Consider the following 21,273-nt stretch of genomic DNA (forward strand, 5'->3'; position numbering starts at 1 on the left):
TTGAAGTAGCTACTATTCCTCCTCTCCTCAGAAGCATTGTCGACTCTACACATTGGGGATGAGCAGAGCATACAGCAGCCTTTTCTCCAAAGGGGGAGGCTGGAGGACCACAGGCACATGGATTTTGGGTGGAAGTGCTGCCAGCAAACAAAGGAAGACTGGCACATAGACACAGCTGATTGCAACACAATATCCAAAGCCAGGACAACGCTGCCCCATGCAACTCTACCCATACCCGTCAGGGACACAACACCACCACTATTACATGTCTCCCCCCATCAAATCTATTTGAATATGGAAGATCATACTACCAGGTACCTTCTGTGTTCCTATTTAAGAAAACCTCATCACCATGACATAGGTGACCAATTCGTAAGACTATACCAAAGGGCCATTAAGCTGAAGGTTATCAGTCCTCTGAGGCATAGAGCTCTCCTCCCTGGGCCCCATCATATAAGGGCTTGAGGCACCCCCACCTGGATCCATTCTTCATCAATTTTAACAAATGTTTATTCATATTTAAACCATCAACAATACATTTGTTTCCTTATTTGTCCATAGCAATATACAATCATGCCGGTGCAGAATATAACAATATTGTCCCAATCAGCTATGATTAAGCACCAGACTATGGTGTGAAACGCATACAGAGTTATTGCTGCTGTACATGATCTCCACATTGCTGTATGAGTTTTTTATACACAATAAAGGTGTTGCATCTGGACTTTTTTTGCTTTACTTGCTACACAAGGCAGAGCCAGCACCCAGACTTGAAGGGCGGAGGTTTATATTGGAGAGAGGACACCTGGAGTGGTATCTATTCAAGTATTGTCCAATAAATGTATATAATTGGTATGTCTCTCATCTATAACACTAAATAGTTGTAAAAAATTGTTTATCCTATTGGGGCTATCACTTATTTAGGGGAAAAATTGTTTCACCCTATATCAACTATAACCTGGTGGTTAAGGGGCTTCAAGTTTATAAATCCACTTCGTTTCTTGCCTCTTGTGATGCAAACCAACGTGATGGCTTATTAAAGTTGTAATTTTGCCCTTTTCAGTCAACTATATATGGTCATGGATACATTTGGCAAACATTTTTAGTTTTCCCAACAGAGAACATACCACAGTTCATCAAATATTCAATTCCTTTTGTTTCAAAATTGGCTGCCTGTTGTGGATGGACCATCCAGTAATGTAACATAATTTCCCTATAATATCCTGGGGCAGTAGTTGCATTTTCCATTTGTGTAAAATAGTTTAAATCTCAAGCATCTATTATAAATTTAAATGCTTGCAGACTACAGATAAGTGGAAAGAACAACCGTAAAGCTGTTTAAGGACTCGAAAGGCTTGCTTTGACTTGAAAGGATAAGTTCACCTTTTTAACCTCCCTAGCAGTATTCGCAAGTGTGGCTCGGGGTTCATTTTCAGTACCAAAAGCGGGTAACTCTGAGCCACACTCGGGATTACCCCAGAATCACACTCACCTTCCCTGCGATCCCCTGCCATCCTCGCACTCTCTCCCCGCTCTGTGCTCGGCAGATGCGGGCACCTGCCTTCCGGTTCCCTTCCCTGAGAGCGTTGCGACGCAGGGGGGTGGAACCGGCGGCAAATTCAAAAATGTAAATACACCAAATGAGATGATACAAAGCTGTGATCCTAACGGATTACACTGTATCATCCCATTTCACCACAGGATTTCCCCTGGTGACTTCTCCAGTGCCCTGCCTGTGCTTTTCCAGTTCTTTGTGCCTGGAAAATAGAGAACGACCATGGCGTCCAAAAAGCGTTCTTTTTGCGCAAAAGAGCTTTTAGACGAATTGGAAAACAGCGACAGTGAAACAGAGTTACTTGAAGAACTGAGCGACAGCGATTGATGGGGAAATTGGTCATCAAGTACGGAAAGTGAGGACAGCGATTCTGATGTCTCTTTCTGGCACATCGCTTTTGGAATTTGGGAAGTATATCAAATGATTCTTCAGAATTTCCAACAGAGCGATGTGCCAGAAAGAGACATCAGTATCGTCGCTGTCCTCACTTTCCGTACCTGATGACCAATTTTCCCACGAGTCGCTATCGCTCAGTTCTTCAAGTAACTCTGTTTCACTGTCACTGTTTTCCAGTTCGTTTAAAAGTGCTTTCGCGCAAAAAGAACGCTTTTTGGACGCCATGATCGTTCTCTATTTTACAAGCACAAAGAACTGGAAAAGCACAGGCAGGGCACTGGAAAAGTCACCAGGTGAAATCCTGTGGTGAAATGGGATGATACAGTGTAATCCGTTAGGATCACAGCTTTCTATCATCTCATTTGGTATATTTACATTTTTAAAAATTGCCGCGGGTTCCACCCCCCCTTCGTCGCAACGCTCGCAGGGAAGGGAACAGGAAGGCAGGTGCCGGCATCGGCCGAGCCCACAGTGGGAGGATGGCGGGGAAGGACGACGGGGGATCGCAGGGGAAAGTGAGTTTTAAAATATAAAACAACAGATCTCCATGCAAAACAATGTACCGCTTTTAGCACAGAAATCCTGACATAATCAGACCGCCAGGGAGGTTAAAAAACATAATAAATGCACATCTTTTTGCAAATACAAAATGTTCATTTATTATTTTATTTTTTTATTGGGAGCTTGGTAAGCATTGCACCCAGGATCAGCAGATCATGAGTATATGCAGGGCACTTTCAGGCTCTGTATGTAAGCTATGTGCCCCGTACATCGTGCAGCCAAGCAGTTACACACTAATAGGAAGCATCAATGAACTACCAAAGAGCTCAGCAGCGCCATGGTAGTTCATTGAGCACTACAAGCCAATATCTGCAAAGGCTGTCAGACCTTGTCGTTTTTAATTCACAGATCTCTATGAATTAGTGATGTAGCCGAACGGGCGAAGCCCCACATGGCCACGTTCTTTGCAGACTCTGACAGAGAGCAGGGGGAGCAGATCCCCCACTGCTTTTGACATCGGGGAGCCAGGGAGGTGCAGGGGCCGGGGGATTGTAACACAATACACCCTGAATATGGGTGTAACATGTTCCAAACGTGAACTTATCCTTTAAAGCACATAAAAGCGCCTACCACTTTAAGATGCCTTTTTGATGTGTTTTTGATGCTTTTTTGAAGCTTGGCAAATGCCCTGTGTGTGTGTTCAGTTTTTATTCATTTTAATGGGGCTCAGTAGTACTCACACACAGCAGATCCATTCCCCAGCACCTTCGTACTCCTGTTCAGCAGATGCCAACTCATTGGTGCCCTCATTCAGCAGATTCACAGCTCATTGGTACCCTTTGTTTAGCAGTTCCCCTGCTCAGTAGTACTCCCATCTCTGCTGATGCCCCACTCACTAGTATCCCCAGCTCCACTGATCCTCTGCTCAGTAGTAACCTCCAGCTCCACTAATCCCCTGTTCAGTGGCCACCTCCAGTATCCTCCAGTAGTTACCTCCATACCTTCAAAACGCCTGAGCCAGTGACGACACCAACTGCATGCAATTGTAAGCAGAGTAGAGGAATGGTCGCACTTCCCATAGGATGCAATCAGAATTTATTGATAAAGTAAAAAAAGGCACAGGATGTAACAGGCATCATGCAGGGGACAAAAGGATGACGTGTTTCACACAACTAAGCGTGCTTTATCAAACCATGCACTCCGAAGATCTCCTAAACTGTGAAAGTTTAGGAGATCTTCACAGTACTTACAGGTAAGCCCTATTATAGGATTAACTGTAGGTAAAAGAGGAAAAAGTGGGTTTACTACCACTTTAAAAAAGCATTTCCAATGCCACATTTTGAAGCGACTGTAAAAAAGCCCTAACTCTCCAGCATCTACCATATATTTAGGTTCTGGTGGATTACACACAAAAATGATGTAAGATAAGTGAGTGTCAGGAGGGACTTGTGTAACGAAACGTTGTAGTTATGCTTCAACTGTAGGACACCAAGGTGGTGAAATCACAGGCAAGAAGTCCAAATAGAAGTATTTCATTGCTGTTTGAAAAGATCATACTGGAAATCAAGGTCAACAAAGTCTATAAATTTGGTGAAGTAGTAATTTGGATAATAGGTGGCTGTTATCTTGAAGCCCAGCTTCTTATACAGGTGAACAGAATCCACCTGATACAGTGAGGTGTCTAGGACGATGGCCTGATATCCAGACTTCTGTCCAAAGTCAATGACGGTCTTACACAGAGCCTTGCCGATGCCTCTACCCCTATGTTTCATAGGAACTGACAGCCTTTTGAGCTCCACTTGGTTCTTTCCCCCAGGATGGAGAAATGGGGCAGCCGCCACCATGCCCACAATTTCTCCTCCTGATTCTGCCACCCAGAAGCAGCAACCATCCCGCTGAAGATAATTTTTCTTGATGTCCAACAAATCACTTGCCAAGGATTTCCTGACATAGGAAAAGAAAATGTTTCGGTTGATGAACCATAAGACAAGAATGACAGTGAGCGCCGCTACAAATGAGACTATAGAGGAGCCTGTGGTCATCAGGGCAAGGAGGAACACCGCAAGAATGAGGATCCAAACTCGGGGAAGGCTAAACGTGTGACGGAGGGCCACAGGGTAGTGTTCTCTGACTCCATGAGCAAAGATGTCCCTCACTGTTTCGTAATCAGAGTCCTTGTAGAGACGGATGTGGTATTCTGTCATGTTGTTACCTCCCTGTAGATAAAAATAAAAACAGGTGAAATGTGAGTGAATTAGGAATATTTCTTTCATTCATTTTAGGTGGCTGTTAAACAATGACAAGACCTATCCACTTTAACCGCTTGCCAACCGCCACACGACTATTTACGGTGGCAGTCAGCCCCTTCTGGGCAAAACGACGTAGGGCTACGTCGCTCGCCCAGGAGCCTCTAGGGGGCAAGCGCGTGCTGCCGCCCCCGCTCGTTCCCTGCCTTCCCCGCGCGAGTGACCGGCGGCTCTGATGTCCACCGGCCACTCGCGATCTCCCGCTGGAGAGGGAGAAAGGCAGGCGGCTGATGTAAACAAAGCCGCCTGTCATTCTCCCTGATGTAACTGCAGAGATCATACGGTCCTGCTATGTCGGATCGTATGTCTCTGTGGTTACATAAAAAGCCACGCCCCTTGACAGTTAGAATCACGCCCCTAGGGACACACTTAACCCCTTGATCTCTAATAAAGTTAACCCCTTCCCTGCCAGTGTCATTTTTACAGTAACAGTGCATATTTATAGCACTGATTACTGTAGTAATGTCACTGGTCCCCCCAAAAGTGTCAAAAATGTCAGTCAAGGGTCCGATCTGTCCGCCGCAATGTCGCAGTCCCGCAAAAAAAATCGCAGATCGCCGCCATTACTAGTAAAAAAAAAAACAATAAAAATTACATAAATCTTTCCCGTAGTTTGTAGACGCAATAATTTTTGCGCAAACCAATCAAAATACGCTTATTGCAATTTTTTTTACCAAAAATATGTAGCAGAAAACAAATTGGCCTAAAATGTTAAAAAAATTTAGATTTTTACTTTTTTTGGGGGGGAATTTCATATAAAAAAATGTCAAAAATATTGTTATTTTTTCAAAATTGTCGCTGTTTTTTTGTTTATAGCACAAAAAGTAAAAATCGCACAGGTGATCAAATACCACCAAAAGAAAGCTCTGTTTGTGGGAAAAAAAGGACGTCAATTTAATTTGGGTACAGCGTCGCACGACCGCGCAATTGTCCGTTACATTCACGCAGTGCCGAATCGCAAAATGGGCCCTGGTCTTTGAGCAGGAAAATCCTCTGGGGCTTAAGTGGTTAAAGAGTAACTCCACTTGTACTGAGAATGTTTGACCAGTCTCCCTCATGCACTGATGTTGGATGAGAAGGCCTTGCTTGCTGTCTGCGCTCTAATTCTACCCAAAGGTGTTCTATCAGGTTGAGGTCAGGACTCTGTGCCGGCCAGTCACATAAAAACATGGATGAGCGAGTTTGAGGTGGGGGAACTTCTGATAGAACACCTTTGTGATAAATTAGAGCGGAGACTGCGAGCAAGGCCTTCTCTCCAACATCAGTGCCTGACCTTGCAAATGTGCTTCTGGAAGAATGGTCAAACATTCCCATAGACACACTCCTAAACCTTGTGGACAGCCTTCCCAGAAGAGTTGGAGCTGTTATAGCTGCAAAGGGTGGGCCAACTCAATATTGAACCCGGCGGACTTTAGACCGAGATGCCAATAAAGTTCATGTGTTTGTAAAGGCAGGCGTCCCAATACTTTTGGTAATATAGAGTAGGTGCAAAAAAAGTTGTGTACCCAGAGTTCCGCTTTTGTTTTGTTTTTATTTTGTTTTTTATTTTTTGCTGGCTAGTTGGCATGGGCACTGGAAAATGTTTTAGTAGCACTCTTCTGCATAATTGCTAGGTTTAGTTAAGTATGTAAAAACAGAAAAAATATTTGCGCTCAAGACAGAAAAATCAATAAAACATAGAGGCAGCTAGCTCAGTAGGTAGCTCACAATCCCACATAAGATAATAAACAGATTAGGAGCTGCGCCAAATGTGTATAAAAAGAATATCAAAAATAATGAAGTCCAAAACAGTCTTTTTAATGAAGCAGGAGAAAAAGGAAGGGACCAGATTCCGGCCAGCCAATCACCAGTGCATAGCAAGAAAACCTAATTTCACCCTGTGCTGACACTCGTGGCTCCTTACCAGAAGATTTGACCCTCTTTTCACAGAGCGGTCAGACAGGCACCAAAAGATAAACACTTGATGTGATTGGTAGATCCTAATTACATTCCCCAGCAAAGTAAGGCTTCATTATTCCAATAGATGGTACAATCACAGGATCCCATAACACTGTCTATGGTGAATAGCCTCAGGAAAAGACAGAAGGAAGGCCAACAGTGAAGTACGTATGAACATACAAAGTTTATTCAAAGTAACGCACTTACATGAATATCGTCATAAAATCAGCATTGAATATAAAAACCGTGGTGTGTGGCGTTCTCCACATCGATACGTCCGCCTTACGCGTATCGTCAAAGGTCTGACATCATCAGAGGCGTCTGAATAAATTTTGTATGTTCATACGTACTTCACTATTGGCCTTCCTTCTGTCTTTTCCTGAGGCTATTCACCATAGACAGTGTTATGGGATCCTGTGATTGTAGCGTGGGAGGGGCTGCCCTACACACATCCCGTGGGAACATGCAGGCTCTGTCAAATTTGCATGATGTTACATAGTTACATAGTAGTTGAGGTTGAATAAAGACAATAGTCCATCCAGTTCAACCTGTGTAGGTGTGTGTGGCCGTAATCATTTCTCATACCCCTGAAAGTTTTGATCCTTGAGATGTACGTCTTTTAAATGTAGCCATACTCCCCGCAGTTACTACCATTTGTGGTAGAGAATTCCACAATCTTGTTGCCCTTACTGTAAAGAACCCCCTGCATAGCCTGAGGTTAAAACGCTTCTCCTCTAATCACATTGTATGGCCTCGCATCCTCATACATTCCTTGCGACTGAATCGTTTTTTTTTTTCTATGCTGAGATCACCGTTGAGGTATTTGTATTTCGCTATCGTGTCCCCTCTCAGGCGTCTCTTCTCCAGGGAGAATAAATCAAGCGATTCTAAACGCTCTTCGTAATTAAGGTCCTCCAATCCCCTAATAAGTTTAGTTGCCCTTCTCTGGACTCTTTCCAGCTCCCTTCTCTGGACTTGTCAGGGAATCAATACCCTGCGCAGGCGCACTGGCGCCGCCAACCGGCGAATGCCTATGCGCTTGCGCGTACGAAGAGGCACCTTGAATAGCTAGAGGCTACCTTACAATAGCTCAAGGCTACCTTGCAGTAGTTCGAGGCTAGCTTGCAGTAGTTCGAGGCTACTTAGGAATAGTCAGAGGCTACCTTGGAATAGTCAGAGGCTACCTTGGAATAGTTAGAGGCAATGTTCCCCCTAAAGTGCGCGCATGCGCGGACGCGCAGTGAAAATTACGGTCCCGCGCAAGCATCTATTTAGACCGCGCACCTATTTAGACTGCACGGACGTGGCGGCCGGGGAACAGAGCGTGCGCCTCGAGAGCACGCCCATTGTGTGACAATAGCGAATGAAAATTCGCCATTGTCACACGGATCCTCCTCCTGACCAATCAGGGAGCTGGTCCTCCCGCTTCCTGATTGGCCGAAAGGCCAACTTCATGCCATTGGCCGAGGAGGAGGCGCCGGGACTCGGGAGGACGGAGACGCGGGAAGCCGGGGACTGAAGTGACCAGGTCCATGACCGTCCGTGAGGTAAGTGCACGGGGGGGCTCGCGGGGGCCAAGTCACGGCTGGTCAAACACCAGAAGATCCACTCAGCCAGCAGAACACTTCTATACTGCTGGATGCCGTCCGCAATGACCTGGCATTTTGAGGGAGTTTGGGATCAATAGGCTGGCAGTGGCAAAGCAGCTAAATGTCTCACAAAATGGGCATGCATCATTTTTGGAAATGCATTGTGACACATTGCATGGTGGTGTATTAATGTGCGCTGTGATGCACTGCAAGATATGTGCATTGGAGGTGCGTTGCTTTGTTGGCTACCACTCAAAATGAATCTCATTACAACTGCAACATACTGTGTGCTGGTGTAACACTGTGAAAATGTGCATTTGGCTTTCAAAAAGGAAACCTTTTATTAGTGCCATACCCATACCATAAGGTGGTGCGTCTGCCTTGGTAATGGCTCCCACCACCCTGAACTACTAAAGGAACCCCTGTACTAACCTTGAACACCTGCATGTCCCCCAAATGTCCCTCTTCTACCCTGCCCAGTTCTCTCCTGAGCTGCACTGTGCACAGTAGCTCATGCTGCCAGGACCAATTTGCCAGCACTGAGAACAAACACATCTCTATAATGGATGGATGTGTTACTGTAGCCCCACAATTGTGAACAGTATGCATTATATCTGTCAGGAAACCAGGACTGTGTTTGGAATGTATTCACTTTACTGTGTAAACTTTTCAAACTTGGTGCCAAAATGTAACCACAGCTTAAAAATAGCCTATTGAACATTTATTATTACTATTACCTTTAGACTGAGCAATTTCATCAAAAATTATATATTGTCACAAAAAAGCATGTTGCCATTAACTAATGGGCTATAGTTTGATAGAATATTAGTAAATCGTATTAACTGTTCACAACCAAGTTTACAGTATAATATACTGTAAAATTGGTTGAACAGTTAAAACGATTTACTAATATTCTATCAAACTATAGCCCATTAGTTAATGGCAGCATGCACTTTTTGTGACAATATATGATTTTTGATTAAATTGCTCAGTCTAAAGGTTTGCGCTCAGAAATTTTTTTATTTGCTCAGCACAGTAAAAAATTAGAGGGAACATTGGTTAGAGGATACCTCAGTATAGCTCGAGGCTACCAAATTGGCCTATTTAAACACAGCTGTCACTACAGGAAGTTGCTGTGTTATCTTCAGCTCTCCTGTTTCCTGTGCCTGTTTGTATTCTGCTGTTCCTGTTTACCTGACCCGGCTTGTCTTTGGATTCTGATTACCTGCTGCCCGCCTTGACCTTGGCTTGTCCTGACTATTCTCCTGCCTGATCCTGATCTGTTTATCCGCTACCGGCTATTGGTCCTGGACCTGATCCTGGCTCCACCAGGGAATCCGGGGGACCGCGACCTGGTGTTAGCAAGCAGCCAAACCCATCCCCACCATCTGGGGCCCTGGTAAAAACCGGCTAACACTTATGCCCCATACACACATGCAGATTATCTGCAGACTTTTGTCTGCAGACTTACCAAAACCATATAATATGAGGTCAAACCTAAACACTTTCAATTTGTACGCAATCCGGCAGGCCCTTGCACTACATAGAAAAGGTAAGTCTGCAGACAAAAGTCTGCAGATAATCTGCACGTGTGTACAGGGCATTAGACTCCGCGCCTCTGGTGAACCTGTGCCACGCCAGTTACCCGGTAAGCCACTCCTCTTACGTCAGACTCTGCCACATTACCCCGTGACAGGACTCTTTCCAGCTCTGAGGACTGGCGACCAGAACTGGACAGAATACTCCAGATGTGGTCGGACCAGAGCTTTATAAAGAGGTAGGATTATTGATTTATCTCTGGAATACATCCCCTTGCTTATGCATGCTAATAATCTTCTGGCTTTGGCAGCTGCAGCTTGACATTGCATGCTATTGCTAAGTCTATCTTCTACTAAGACTCCCAGATCTTTCTCCATTTTTGATTCCCCCAGAGGTTCTCCCCCCCATAACAATGACAATGTGAATGGAGTCTTACACTTGCCAACCATATAACAGGAGTATTTACTATGACAGACCCTTCCCTGCCTCTCTGATAATCTCTGCATCTTTATCCACCTCCTCTCAGTACACCTTTTCATTCTAAAACCCCCTGCACCCCAAACAATCCCCTGCGCTTCCTCAGCTCTGCTTAACTCCACATACCTCAGCTAATCTTTGCACTTTGCACCCCAACCCTTTCTTTGGTCATGCCCTTCAAACTGTAATCCCTTCTCTGTTTACCTCTGAACCCACCCCCCCCCCCCCATATCTATCTGCTCACCTTTGCAGTACATGCTGATATTAGTCTCGGTGACTGTGGCAGGCAGGGTTTGTTGAACATCCCCAATGTTGGCAGCATTCAGTAAAGGTGATGGTGGACCAGCGCCCAGGGAGTTTGACATTCCTATGAATGCTCTAACAATTTATGTATTGATGCCGCCACAAAATTACATATCAATCATGTGTACACTGCACACAGAGCTATGCTGGGCGGCATTAGTAATTCACCCACACCACTGGGCTGGGCCTATCTTAACCACTTGTCGACCGCCCGCCGCCTTTTTACTGTGGCAGGGCAGCTCGGCTGCATCCAGTCACGTAGTACTACGCGACTGGAGTGCATTTGGTTTTGGCGGCGCACGCGCGCCACCGTTGCTGCACTCCCACTGTGTTTAGAAACAGCGGGAGGCGGGCCGCGGGAGGAGCAGCGGTGATCGTCCGGGAAACCGAGAGAAGACCCGCCTGCTTTTGTAAACAAAGCAGGCGGATCTTCTTGTCAGACCAGCAGGGACACATCAGCAGTTTCAGCTAAGCTGAAACTGCAATCTCTCTGTGCCTGTTACAGAACCCCCCCCCCCTGTCAGTAAGCATACAGGCATACATTTAACCCCTTTGATCACCTCCAGTATTAACCCCTTCCCTGCTAGTGTCATTTATACAGTAACAGTGCATATTATTTAGCACTGATTACTGTATTAGTGTCACTGGTCCCCAAAAAGTGTCAAAAATATCAGTTAGGCGTCTGATCTGTCTGCCGCAATGTCGCAGTCCCGCAAAAAATCGCAGATCGCCGCCATTACTAGTAAAAAATAAATAAATAAAAAGTCCAAAAATCTATCCCGTAGTTTTTAAAACGCGATAACTTTTGCGCAAACCAATACGCTTTTTGGGATTTTCATTTTTTTTACCAAAAATATGTAGCAGAATACAAATAAATTGGCCTAAACTGATAAAAAAATTACATTTTTTAAAAAAATTTTGGGGAATGTTTTATAGCGGAAAGGAAAGAAATATGTACCTGTATATTACCTGTATATTATATTATTCCATTATAATATATACGTAGCACTGCCCCCTAGAGGGCTGCTGAAGATTACACTTTAACCGGTTGCCGACCGCCGCACGACTATATACTGCGGCGGTCAGCCCCGGCCAGGCAGAGTGACGTATCGGTACGTCACTCGCCTGTCACTGACTTGCGAGCCTATTGCGGGCGGGCGGGCGCGCGCCTGCCGAGGCACGCACCCGCCGCGGCTCGTTCACAGACAAGTCAGTGCGTGTGACCGGCGGACTCGATGTCCGCCAGTCACACTACGATCGCTCCTGTGAAGAGAGAAAGGCGGAGCGGCTTGTGTAAACAAGCTGCCTGTCAGTTCTCCCTGTGTAAAAGTGAAGATCTGTCCGTTCTACTATGTAGAACTGTTGATCTTTGCTTTTACACCAATAGCAATGTCCCTGCACAGTTAGAATCACGCCCCTAGGACACACTTAACCCCTCCCTGTCCAATAAAGTTAACCCCTTCCCTGCCAGTGTCATTTTTGCAGTAACAGTGCATATGTATAGCACTGATTACTGCAGTAATGTCACTGGTACCCCCAAAAGTGTCAAAAATGTCAGTCAAGGGTCCGATCTGTCCTCCGCAATGTCGCAGTACCGAAAAAAAAATCGCAGATCGCCGCCATTACGCGGTAAAAAAAAAAACACCAAAAATGACAAAAATTTTTCCCTTTGTTAGTAAACGCGATAACTTTTGCGCAAACCAATCAAAATACGCTTTTTGTGATTTTTTTTTTTACCAAACATAGGTAGCATAAAACAAATTAGCCGAAAAATGTTAAAAAATTTTGATTTTTACATTTTTTTGGGGGGAATTTCATATAAAAAAATGTGAAAAATATTGTTATTTTTTCAAAAATTACGCTCTTTTTTTGTTTATAGCGCGTGATCAAAAAATCGCACAGGTGATCAAATACCACCAAAAGAAAGCTCTGTTTGTGGGAAAAAAAGGACGTCAAATTCGTTTAGGTACAGCGTCACACGACCGCGCAATTGTCCGTTAAAGTCACGCAGTAAAAAATCGCAAAAAAACCCTGGTCCTTTAGCAGCCAAATCCTCCGGGGCTTAAGTGGTTAAGGATTCCCCTGGGTTACCCATAGCAACTGCAAGCAGAAACCTTAGTACTTTAAGTTCTTGGCTCAGATCAGTCCAGGGGATGTTGTTTTTTTGGTTTTATTGTAATTGGGATGGGAGAAGGGATGAGTGGGATACTCCAACTGTTAACTATTCACAGTGCTGAGGACTCTTAACTTGAGAATGCGGCCAGGCCGCTGCTTCATCCTGCCACTTGAATGAAGATAAGGTAAGTGTTTCCAATACATTTCTCTTCAGGGCACTCCCCTAGTACCCCCTTTCTCTCTTGGCTAACTGACACCCGTCCACTGACTCTACACTCCGGAGTGGTCTCTTTCCTGGGCAAGTTCCTCTGTACTCGCGGACACTGTTTTTCCAGATTCTGCTGTGCCACAACTCCTGTAGTCAGCTTCTCCTGGACCTCTGGGTTCAGTCTCAAGCCCCTGGTACACCAGGCCGACTGCCTGTGACCACCACCAACTGTTGCAGAAGAGGAGGCAGCCGCCACCCTCCTTCTGGTACCTGGCTTCCCACCCAAAGACCCCCCTACCTCATATGCCCGTGGCTTTTTATACTCCCATAATGCACCACTATTTGTGCCAACCCCTGGGACAGTACTAAAAGCCTGTGTGTCACTGGTTAAGTTTCCTCAAGCCTCCAACGTGCATCCCCATTGGATCAGCCGGGGACACTCCCTGAGACCAGATGAATCACACGCTGGGCACACTGAGTAGACCTAACTATCAATCCTGCTCCCTGATAAGCAGAGTGCACATATGTTTTACCTGCTGCTCTTCTGGTAAGCAGAGAAAGCCAAAAACTACACTCTCTTACCTGACTAGGAGGGTGCTACATATAACATTATTATATTTTAACCACTTGCTGACCGCTCACTGAGCTGGTACTGCGGCAAAGTGGCTCGTTATCGTCCAGCGACGTAGACCTATGGCGCGACTTGCACGGACTTCATATAATTGAAGTCAATGCAAGTCGCCTCCAGGTCGCCCCAAAGTAGTACAGGACCCTTTTTCTAAGTCGGAGTTGTGTCGCTCCTATTAGAACGGGTCCTGTACTATTCAATGGCGAGCGACCAACCGCGACTTGTCAGGCAACCAAGTCGCCTGACAAGTCACGCTAGTGTGAATGGACCCTTAAGCCCCAGCCCTATTTCGGACACTTTTTGTTCACAAGTTAAAATCAGTATTTTTTTCTTGAAAACTACTTAGAACCCCCAAACATTATATATATATTTTTAGCAAAGACTCTGGAGAATAAAATGGCGGTCATTGCAATATTTGTTGTCACGCGGTATTTGCGCAGCGGTCTTTAAAATGCCATTTTTTTGGAAAAATTACGAAAAATCACATTTCACTGCATTTAAAAAAATACTAAACAGTAAAGTTAGCCCATTTTTTTGTATATTGTGAAAGATGATGTCAGGCCGAGTAAATAGATACCCAACATGTTACAGTTTAAAATTGCGCACACACCCGTGGAATGGCAAAAAACTACGGTCAATAGAAATCGCAATAGGCGACGCTTTAAAATTTTTTAATGGTTACCAGTTTAGAGTTAGAGTGTAGCTCTTTTTTTTTTAACTATTGCTCATGCTCTGGCGATCGTGGCGATACCTCACATGTGTGGTTTGAACAGTGATTTCATTCGCGGCTCGACTTCCCGTATACGTTTTCTTTTTTTTCTTTTTTTTCTTTTTTTTTTCCTATTTATTTTATTTTTTCTTTAACTTTATCACAGGTTTAAAAAAAAAAAAATCTGATCACTTGTAAATGTAAACATCCCTTGTGACACCAATATGCAGTGACAGGTACTCTTTATGGAGAGATCAGGGGTCTAAAAGACACCAAACCCCTCCACTACACTTCCATGTATTCAAAACGCCGAAAACTGCATTTTTGAATACAGTATTTTTAATCTGCCGCCTTTTGCAGCAGAGTAACCTGGATGTGACGTCATGGACGCCGCCTCCGGGTTACGTCATCGGAGACCCGATCGAAGCCACTTCCAACTTCGATCGGGACTCCATCCAGCCGGTGGACGTGCCGGCTGGGTGCTCGGGTCTCCCATCCCACCGGGCAGGTCGGCGGAAGGTGGCGGCTCCCGAGCCGCATCGGTCGTTACCGCCAGAAAGCCGACCACGGTACCGGGATGGTGCCTCTAGCTAGAGGCATCATTCCGGTATAACACCGCAAAGTTTACCGACGTATATATACAGTGGGTACGGAAAGTATTCAGACCCCCTTAAATTTTTCACTCTTTGTTATATTGCAGCCATTTGCTAAAATCATTTAGGTTCATTCTTCTTCCTCATGAATGTACACACAGCACCCCATACTGACAGAAAAACACAGAATTGTTGACATTGTTGCAGATTTATTAAAAAAGAAAAACTGAAATATCACATGGTCCTAAGTATTCAGACCCTTTGCTGTGACACTCATATATTTAACTCAGGTGCTTTCCATTTCTTCTGATCATCCTTGAGATGGTTCTACACCTTCATTTGAGTCCAGCTGTGTTTGATTATACTGATTGGACTTGATTAGGAAAGCCACACACCTGTCTATATAAGACCTTCCAGATCACAATGCATGTCAGAGCAAATGAGAATCATGAGGTCAAAGGAACTGCCTGAAGAGCTCGGAGACAGAATTGTGGCAAGGCACAGATCTGGCCAAGGTTACAAAAAGATTTCTGCTGCGCTTAAGGTTCCTAAGAGCACAGTGGACTCCATAATCCTCAAATGGAAGACGTTTGGGACGACCAGAACCCTTCCTAGAGCTGGCCGTCCGGCCAAACTGAGCTATCGGGGGAGAAGAGCCTTGATGAGAGAGGTAAAGAAGAACCCAAAGATCACTGTGGCTGAGCTCCAGAGATGCAGTCAGGAGATGGGAGAAAGTTGTAGAAAGTCAACCATCACTGCAGCCCTCCACCAGTCGGGGCTTTATGGCAGAGTGGCCCGACGGAAGCCTCTCCTCAGTGTAAGACACATGAAAGCCCGCATGGAGTTTGCTAAAAAACACCTGAAGGACTCCAAGATGGTGAGAAATAAGATTCTCTGGTCTGATGAGACCAAAATAGAACTTTTTGGCCTTAATTCTAAGCGGTATGTGTGGAGAAAACCAGGCACTGCTCATCACCTGTCCAATACAGTATACAATATAACAAAGAGTGAAAAATTTAAGGGGGTCTGAATACTTTCCGTACCCACTGTACGTTACTTTGCAGTAAGTGGTTAAAATACCATTTATTAGGTGGTGATTAAAACAACTAGAGTTTGAAGATGTGGTAACAAAGAAATTAATTTTACAAATTTACCAATGCTGGTTGGCTTGTAGTTGGGTTGACAGACCTGGAAGGGATCCCGAACACAGTTGATGTGGTTCCCTTTGGATGAATGTTGTTACGATAATCCGTCTCTATATTTCTCTCAAGCTATGCTGACTCTTCTGATCACTGAAGGACTAATACACCTTGGTTACCTTTGATCAATCATGGTAAATCATTTAGGCATCCGTTAATTGGTCACTGTACACATGCTTTAGGAGGAATCACAGAATAGGTTGAGACAATCCAAGGCAGCCTTTTAACCACTTGCCACCCAAAGACATCCCTGTTTGTCCTTGAGTTGCAGTGGTTATACTGGGATGTTGCCTGCAGCTACAGGTATCATCCCAGTATCATTTTTTTTTTTTTTTAAATGGCAAATCTTTTTTTTGTAAACGTAATCCTTGCGGCTAATTAGCCACTGGATCACTTTTACAGAAGGTGGGAGGGGGAATTTTACTATTAATAATAATATACACTGATTTGGGTTATTTTTTACCAAGCAGTAGTGAAATGAAGAAAAAAACTTTTTTTTTTCCCTTGGATTGTCAGTCATATTTTGATTTGTGTCACTAAGGAAACCCACATATATATATATATATATATATGTGTGGTACGGTACGGTTCGGTTCAGTACAGTACGATTTGGAACGGTACACCTTGCGTTTCCACTGCCAATAGTACCCTTTCATGATAGGCGTGGTGTAGCCGGAAAGCTGTGATGGACAATTCTCTGTCAACCAATCAAAATTTTACAGAGTGTAGCTCCACCCTCTTGGTACGGTACTAATGTGCTTGGTACCCCAACGAAAGGTCCCAAAAAAGTGGTACGGTTCAGAATTAGGGTACCATCCACAATGGAAACGGCAAAAATTGCGTATCCTACCGAACTGTACCATAACTCTCAGTGGAAACGAGCCATAAGCATCCAAAATTTACTTGTAGAGCCCTTTCACACAGTGCTTTGGCATTAAAAAATGCACCTGAAAAGCTCACTTGTAGCGGCCCCCCCGCAGGAGCCGCTTGGATATTGGTTTGCCTGGGCCTCTCACTGATTTATCCACAGCCAGACACACACTTTTCCGCACGTCATCTTCAATGACTGGTCTAGGGGATTTGTTTTTGTGTTTTATTTGGAGAACTTGGATAGGAGAAGAGATTTAGTAGGATACTACAAATTAACTATTCACAGGTGAGGACAACTCTCTTAATAGAACTGTATAGCAGATCATCTGCAGGACCATACAGTGCCTACATGGGATGAAGTCCCTTTGTAGCTGAAGGAACTCAGTGAACTTTGCCTCTTCAAGACACAAGCCATTGTCCTTTTAGCTCGCACCCAGTAGCTGACTTCTAGCACCCAGAGGGTTTATATAACAGCACAAGTCCCAGGGATTCCCCTATGGGGGTCTGTACTCACAAGGCTCCTAAAGCAAATACGGCAGCCTTTCTCAGCAGTACCGGACAGGATCTGTGGACATCCTCCCTCAGACAGATCTCATAAGGACCATGGGTTGCAAATTCAACGCATGGCAGCCTGTGCTGTAGAGAGGCAGACTTTAGCAGTGCACAGCAAATTATTTTTTGTAGTATACACTATACATATATTTTGTGATTAAATAACAATTCTAATAGTATATATTTAATCACAAGAGTCACCCCTTACATCAGAGTCCACAGAGTTCTACTTTACATCTAAATCAAAACAAGTAAAAAATAATCTAATAAGCGCTAATACCACAGTGAAAAGCTGCTAGCACAAAATAACTGATAAACAAGTCATACATATATAAAAGAAAAAATAAGTGCAGCGCTAATAAAATTTGAATAGTGTGTAAACATGATGATAACAACAAATATCATGGTAGATTAAAACAACTCAATGAATCAAATAAAGTTCCATGTAGAATAATGAAGATAAACTATAATAAAGTCCCAAATTGTGATGAATCTTGACGGTAAACACAATAGTGACCATAAAGTGAGAAGAACATCCCATCACCAGATAAACAAATGAATTGGGCGCTCAACAGATCCAGTGGGTCTGTATTGCCATATAGCAAACAAACCAACAAAGCTTTAAAAGATGATCCAGACTTCTCCTATAGAAGTAACCATGGATGTGGTTCCAGGCTCATGAAGTGGTAGGGAAAGGGATGGAAATCTCTCATAGACAGGTAACATGAAAGCCAAGAAGAAGAGTGCACATAGCGTAATATTGCTACAAATTTTTAATGAAATAAAGATTTGCACTTACAATGTTCGCATGGTAACAGGCAATAAAAATTAAGATGAGGTTCTACTGCAAGCCTCTGATACGTTTCGTCCACTTAGACATCATCAAAGGATATTGATGAATACACAGAGTTTCCTTTTTACCTCTGAACTTGTAGAGTTCCCTTACACTGTAAGGGCAGACTTGGCAGACTCTGATATAAGGGAGAACTCTGGGGACTTTGATTTGGGAAACAACAGTGAGAACTCTGATATAACAGGGAACATTGCAGAATCTGATATAAAGGTGTCCCTGATAACTAGAGCCCCCACTTATATCATTATTCCCAGCATTCCTCTTTTATGAGGTTCCCAGAGCTCCTGTTACTTCAGAGTCTGCAAAATTTCCACTTGCACTGTAAGGGCCCTTTTACACGCGCAAACTGATCGGACCCCACATTGTTCTGTATGGGAAGGCGGATGCAAACAGACATGTGTCCATTTACACCTGCCTGCATCCGATCCAATGAATACAGACGGGTGGGGATCCATTCACTATCTGTCTAGTGCAGGGGTGTCGAACTCAATTTCATCATTATAATTGCCCTCAAAGGGCTGGCTGAATCTGTAATACTAGATGTCCAGAGCACCCCACCCCCTCTTACATCAGATGTCAAGAGACCCCCCCCCACCCTCAGAAGTCAAGAGTTCCCAATCCCCCCTTACATCACAGTACACCCCCCTTACCTTGCGTTGCTCCTGGGAAGAAGCTGGGGCGTTGCTGGGAAGCAGAAATTGCAAGATCTAGAGGAGAGGTGCGAGGGCCACATAAAATGGCCTGGAGGGCCGAATTTGGCCCGCGGGCCTTGCATTTGACACATGTGGTCTAGCGGATTGGATGACAATCAGACCAGCTTATAGAGAACAGAACAGTGGGCTATGTCCGTGTCCAGTGTTTACAAGTGGAGCAGGCACGAACCTGCCATCCACCAGCTCAGCGAGGAGATCCCCCGCTGAGCAGACTGATCCACGCGGCAGAGTCTGCCATGGGAAAGGGCCCTAAATGGGAAGCTCTGTGGATTGTAATGTAAAGGGGAACACTGATGTAAGGGATGCTCTGGGAATCCTGATGTAAAGGTGTCTCTGTTTACCAAAGCCCCCACTTACATCAGAGTCCCCCTTTACATTACAGTCCACAGAGCTTTCCCTTACATTAGTGTTTAGAGGCTGGTGACATAAGAGAGGAAGGGAAGGAAACTTCACTCACCATAGATGGATGCTCGGGCGCTGGAATTCCGCCACTGTGGTCAGCAACCAAGGCCTACTAGCCTGTGTTATACATACACATAGGCTGGCATAACTTGCTGGGACTTGTAGTGCACCACACCAGGAAAACCCTAGCGAGCTGCTGTGTTGGTAGAGGGGCTCTGGAGGTGACAACACACTCTTTCTTCAGTCCCCTCAATGACTGACCTACCTGCATTCTGCTTTGTTTTCAATCACTGCGATGTTTGGAAGGAAGGAAGGCTGTGCTGGAGAGCTGTGAATGCCCTGTGGAGGGTTGCAGCATTCATGGTACAAGCTGGACTTTCCTCCACTATCTATACGCCAGTTGTTGGACTTTGCGAGGCACGGAGCTGCCAGGGATTGGAATCTGGGCGGGGCCATGGGCACACGCATGAGGAGGGGGGCTAAAGGAGGAGGAGAAAATCCTGTTCTCTCTCTTTCCATGCGAAGAGGGGGGGCAGGCTGTTAGTACATGGGTCTGGACAGTGTGAGAGAGAGTGTAATAGACACTCTCTGCTCATAACTGCAGCCAGCAACCCAGGAGTCACATTCCAGGCTTCCCCCCCCCCCCCCCACAGTGGCAGTGTGACTGCTGTGACCCTGGTAGTTCTGCCACTGCCTTCAGGGTGTGGTGTGGACATACACATGTAGATTGGATACAGATCTGACTGTCACATACCTGACGGCTGAGCCTGATGTGCAGAGGGAAGGCCTCTCGTACAACCCAGGCTCCGGGACCACCAATGTTGTGACAGTGGCCACGAGAGCGTGGTGGTGTAAGGGTGCCTGGATCGTTTTGTAAACGGTGGGTGTGCCACCAGGGTGGACCAGAAGGTAACAGCGTGGTCAGACAAGCCGGGTCAGTAACAGACGATCAATAGCAGACAAAGACCGAAGGCAGAGAGTATCCAGGTTTCAGGCAGAGATCGGCAACGTAGATTCAGGCAGGTGGGCAAAGACAAAAGGAAAGTCCAGATACAGGCCAAGGTCTAGGTGGAAGAGATGCAAGCGGAGTCAGAGGCAAGCCGGGTCCAACACAGAAAAAGCAGGATCAGATTTCAGTAACTCGGGTACAGGTGCAGATCAGACAGCAAAGCCTTCATGCAACTGCTACACTTATTATCTAAAACATTGGGCACTTGCGAGATCGCGCATGCGCATTTGCGTCCGCCTTTGGCAAGTAACAGTACTGTGGCCAGCACGTTCCTGACACAATGGTGGAAGGGACAATTTTAGTTCATGAACTTTTACTGATTTATTTTATCATTACACTTGTGTTTGATATATATTTACTTCTCTGATTGTATTGTACTAGTTTTTTTTCATATTTGTTTTATCAGTATTGTTTGTTAGATCTGGTTTATCATTTGGTTGCTGGCTGCCTGACTCCCATAAGCGCTGACTTTCGTTCTTTTTTTTTTAGTTTAAAATAAGAGCATTATTGGATATTTGGGAATCAACACAACACTACGATGGTTGGTAATCTTTTCAAAGTATACACCAGCCAGTCCCAGCCCTGGTACCCCTTCACAGGGCTTTTTTTCTCAGAGAGAGTCACCCCTAGGCTCTGCCCCTACCAACCTCTAAGCACCGTCCCTTGGTTTCACCCCTTACCCACCTCTGAGCACCGTCCCTTGGTTTCACCCCTTACCCACCTCTGAGCACCGTCCCTTAGTTTCACCCCCTACCCACCTCTGAGCACCGTCCCTTGGTTTCACCCCCTACCCATCTCTGAGCACCGTGCCTTGGTTT

At 45.0% G+C, this 21,273-nt stretch overlaps 1 protein-coding gene across 1 annotated transcript; it reads right to left on the minus strand.

Moving 5' to 3' along the window:
- Positions 1-3,930: 3,930 nt before the first annotated feature.
- Positions 3,931-16,132, minus strand: LOC309561263 (putative N-acetyltransferase CML1). The gene is made up of 2 exons (XM_082265073.1): positions 16,046-16,132; positions 3,931-4,668 (listed from the first exon to the last, which is right to left on the minus strand). Exon 2 carries the CDS (start codon positions 4,654-4,656, stop codon positions 3,985-3,987), a length of 672 nt encoding a protein of 223 aa, XP_082121199.1. The 5' UTR covers positions 4,657-4,668; positions 16,046-16,132; the 3' UTR covers positions 3,931-3,984.
- Positions 16,133-21,273: the final 5,141 nt, after the last annotated feature.

Source organism: Pelophylax lessonae (assembly GCF_965119305.1).
Source record: "Pelophylax lessonae genome assembly, chromosome: 1".
NCBI lineage: Eukaryota > Metazoa > Chordata > Amphibia > Anura > Ranidae > Pelophylax > Pelophylax lessonae.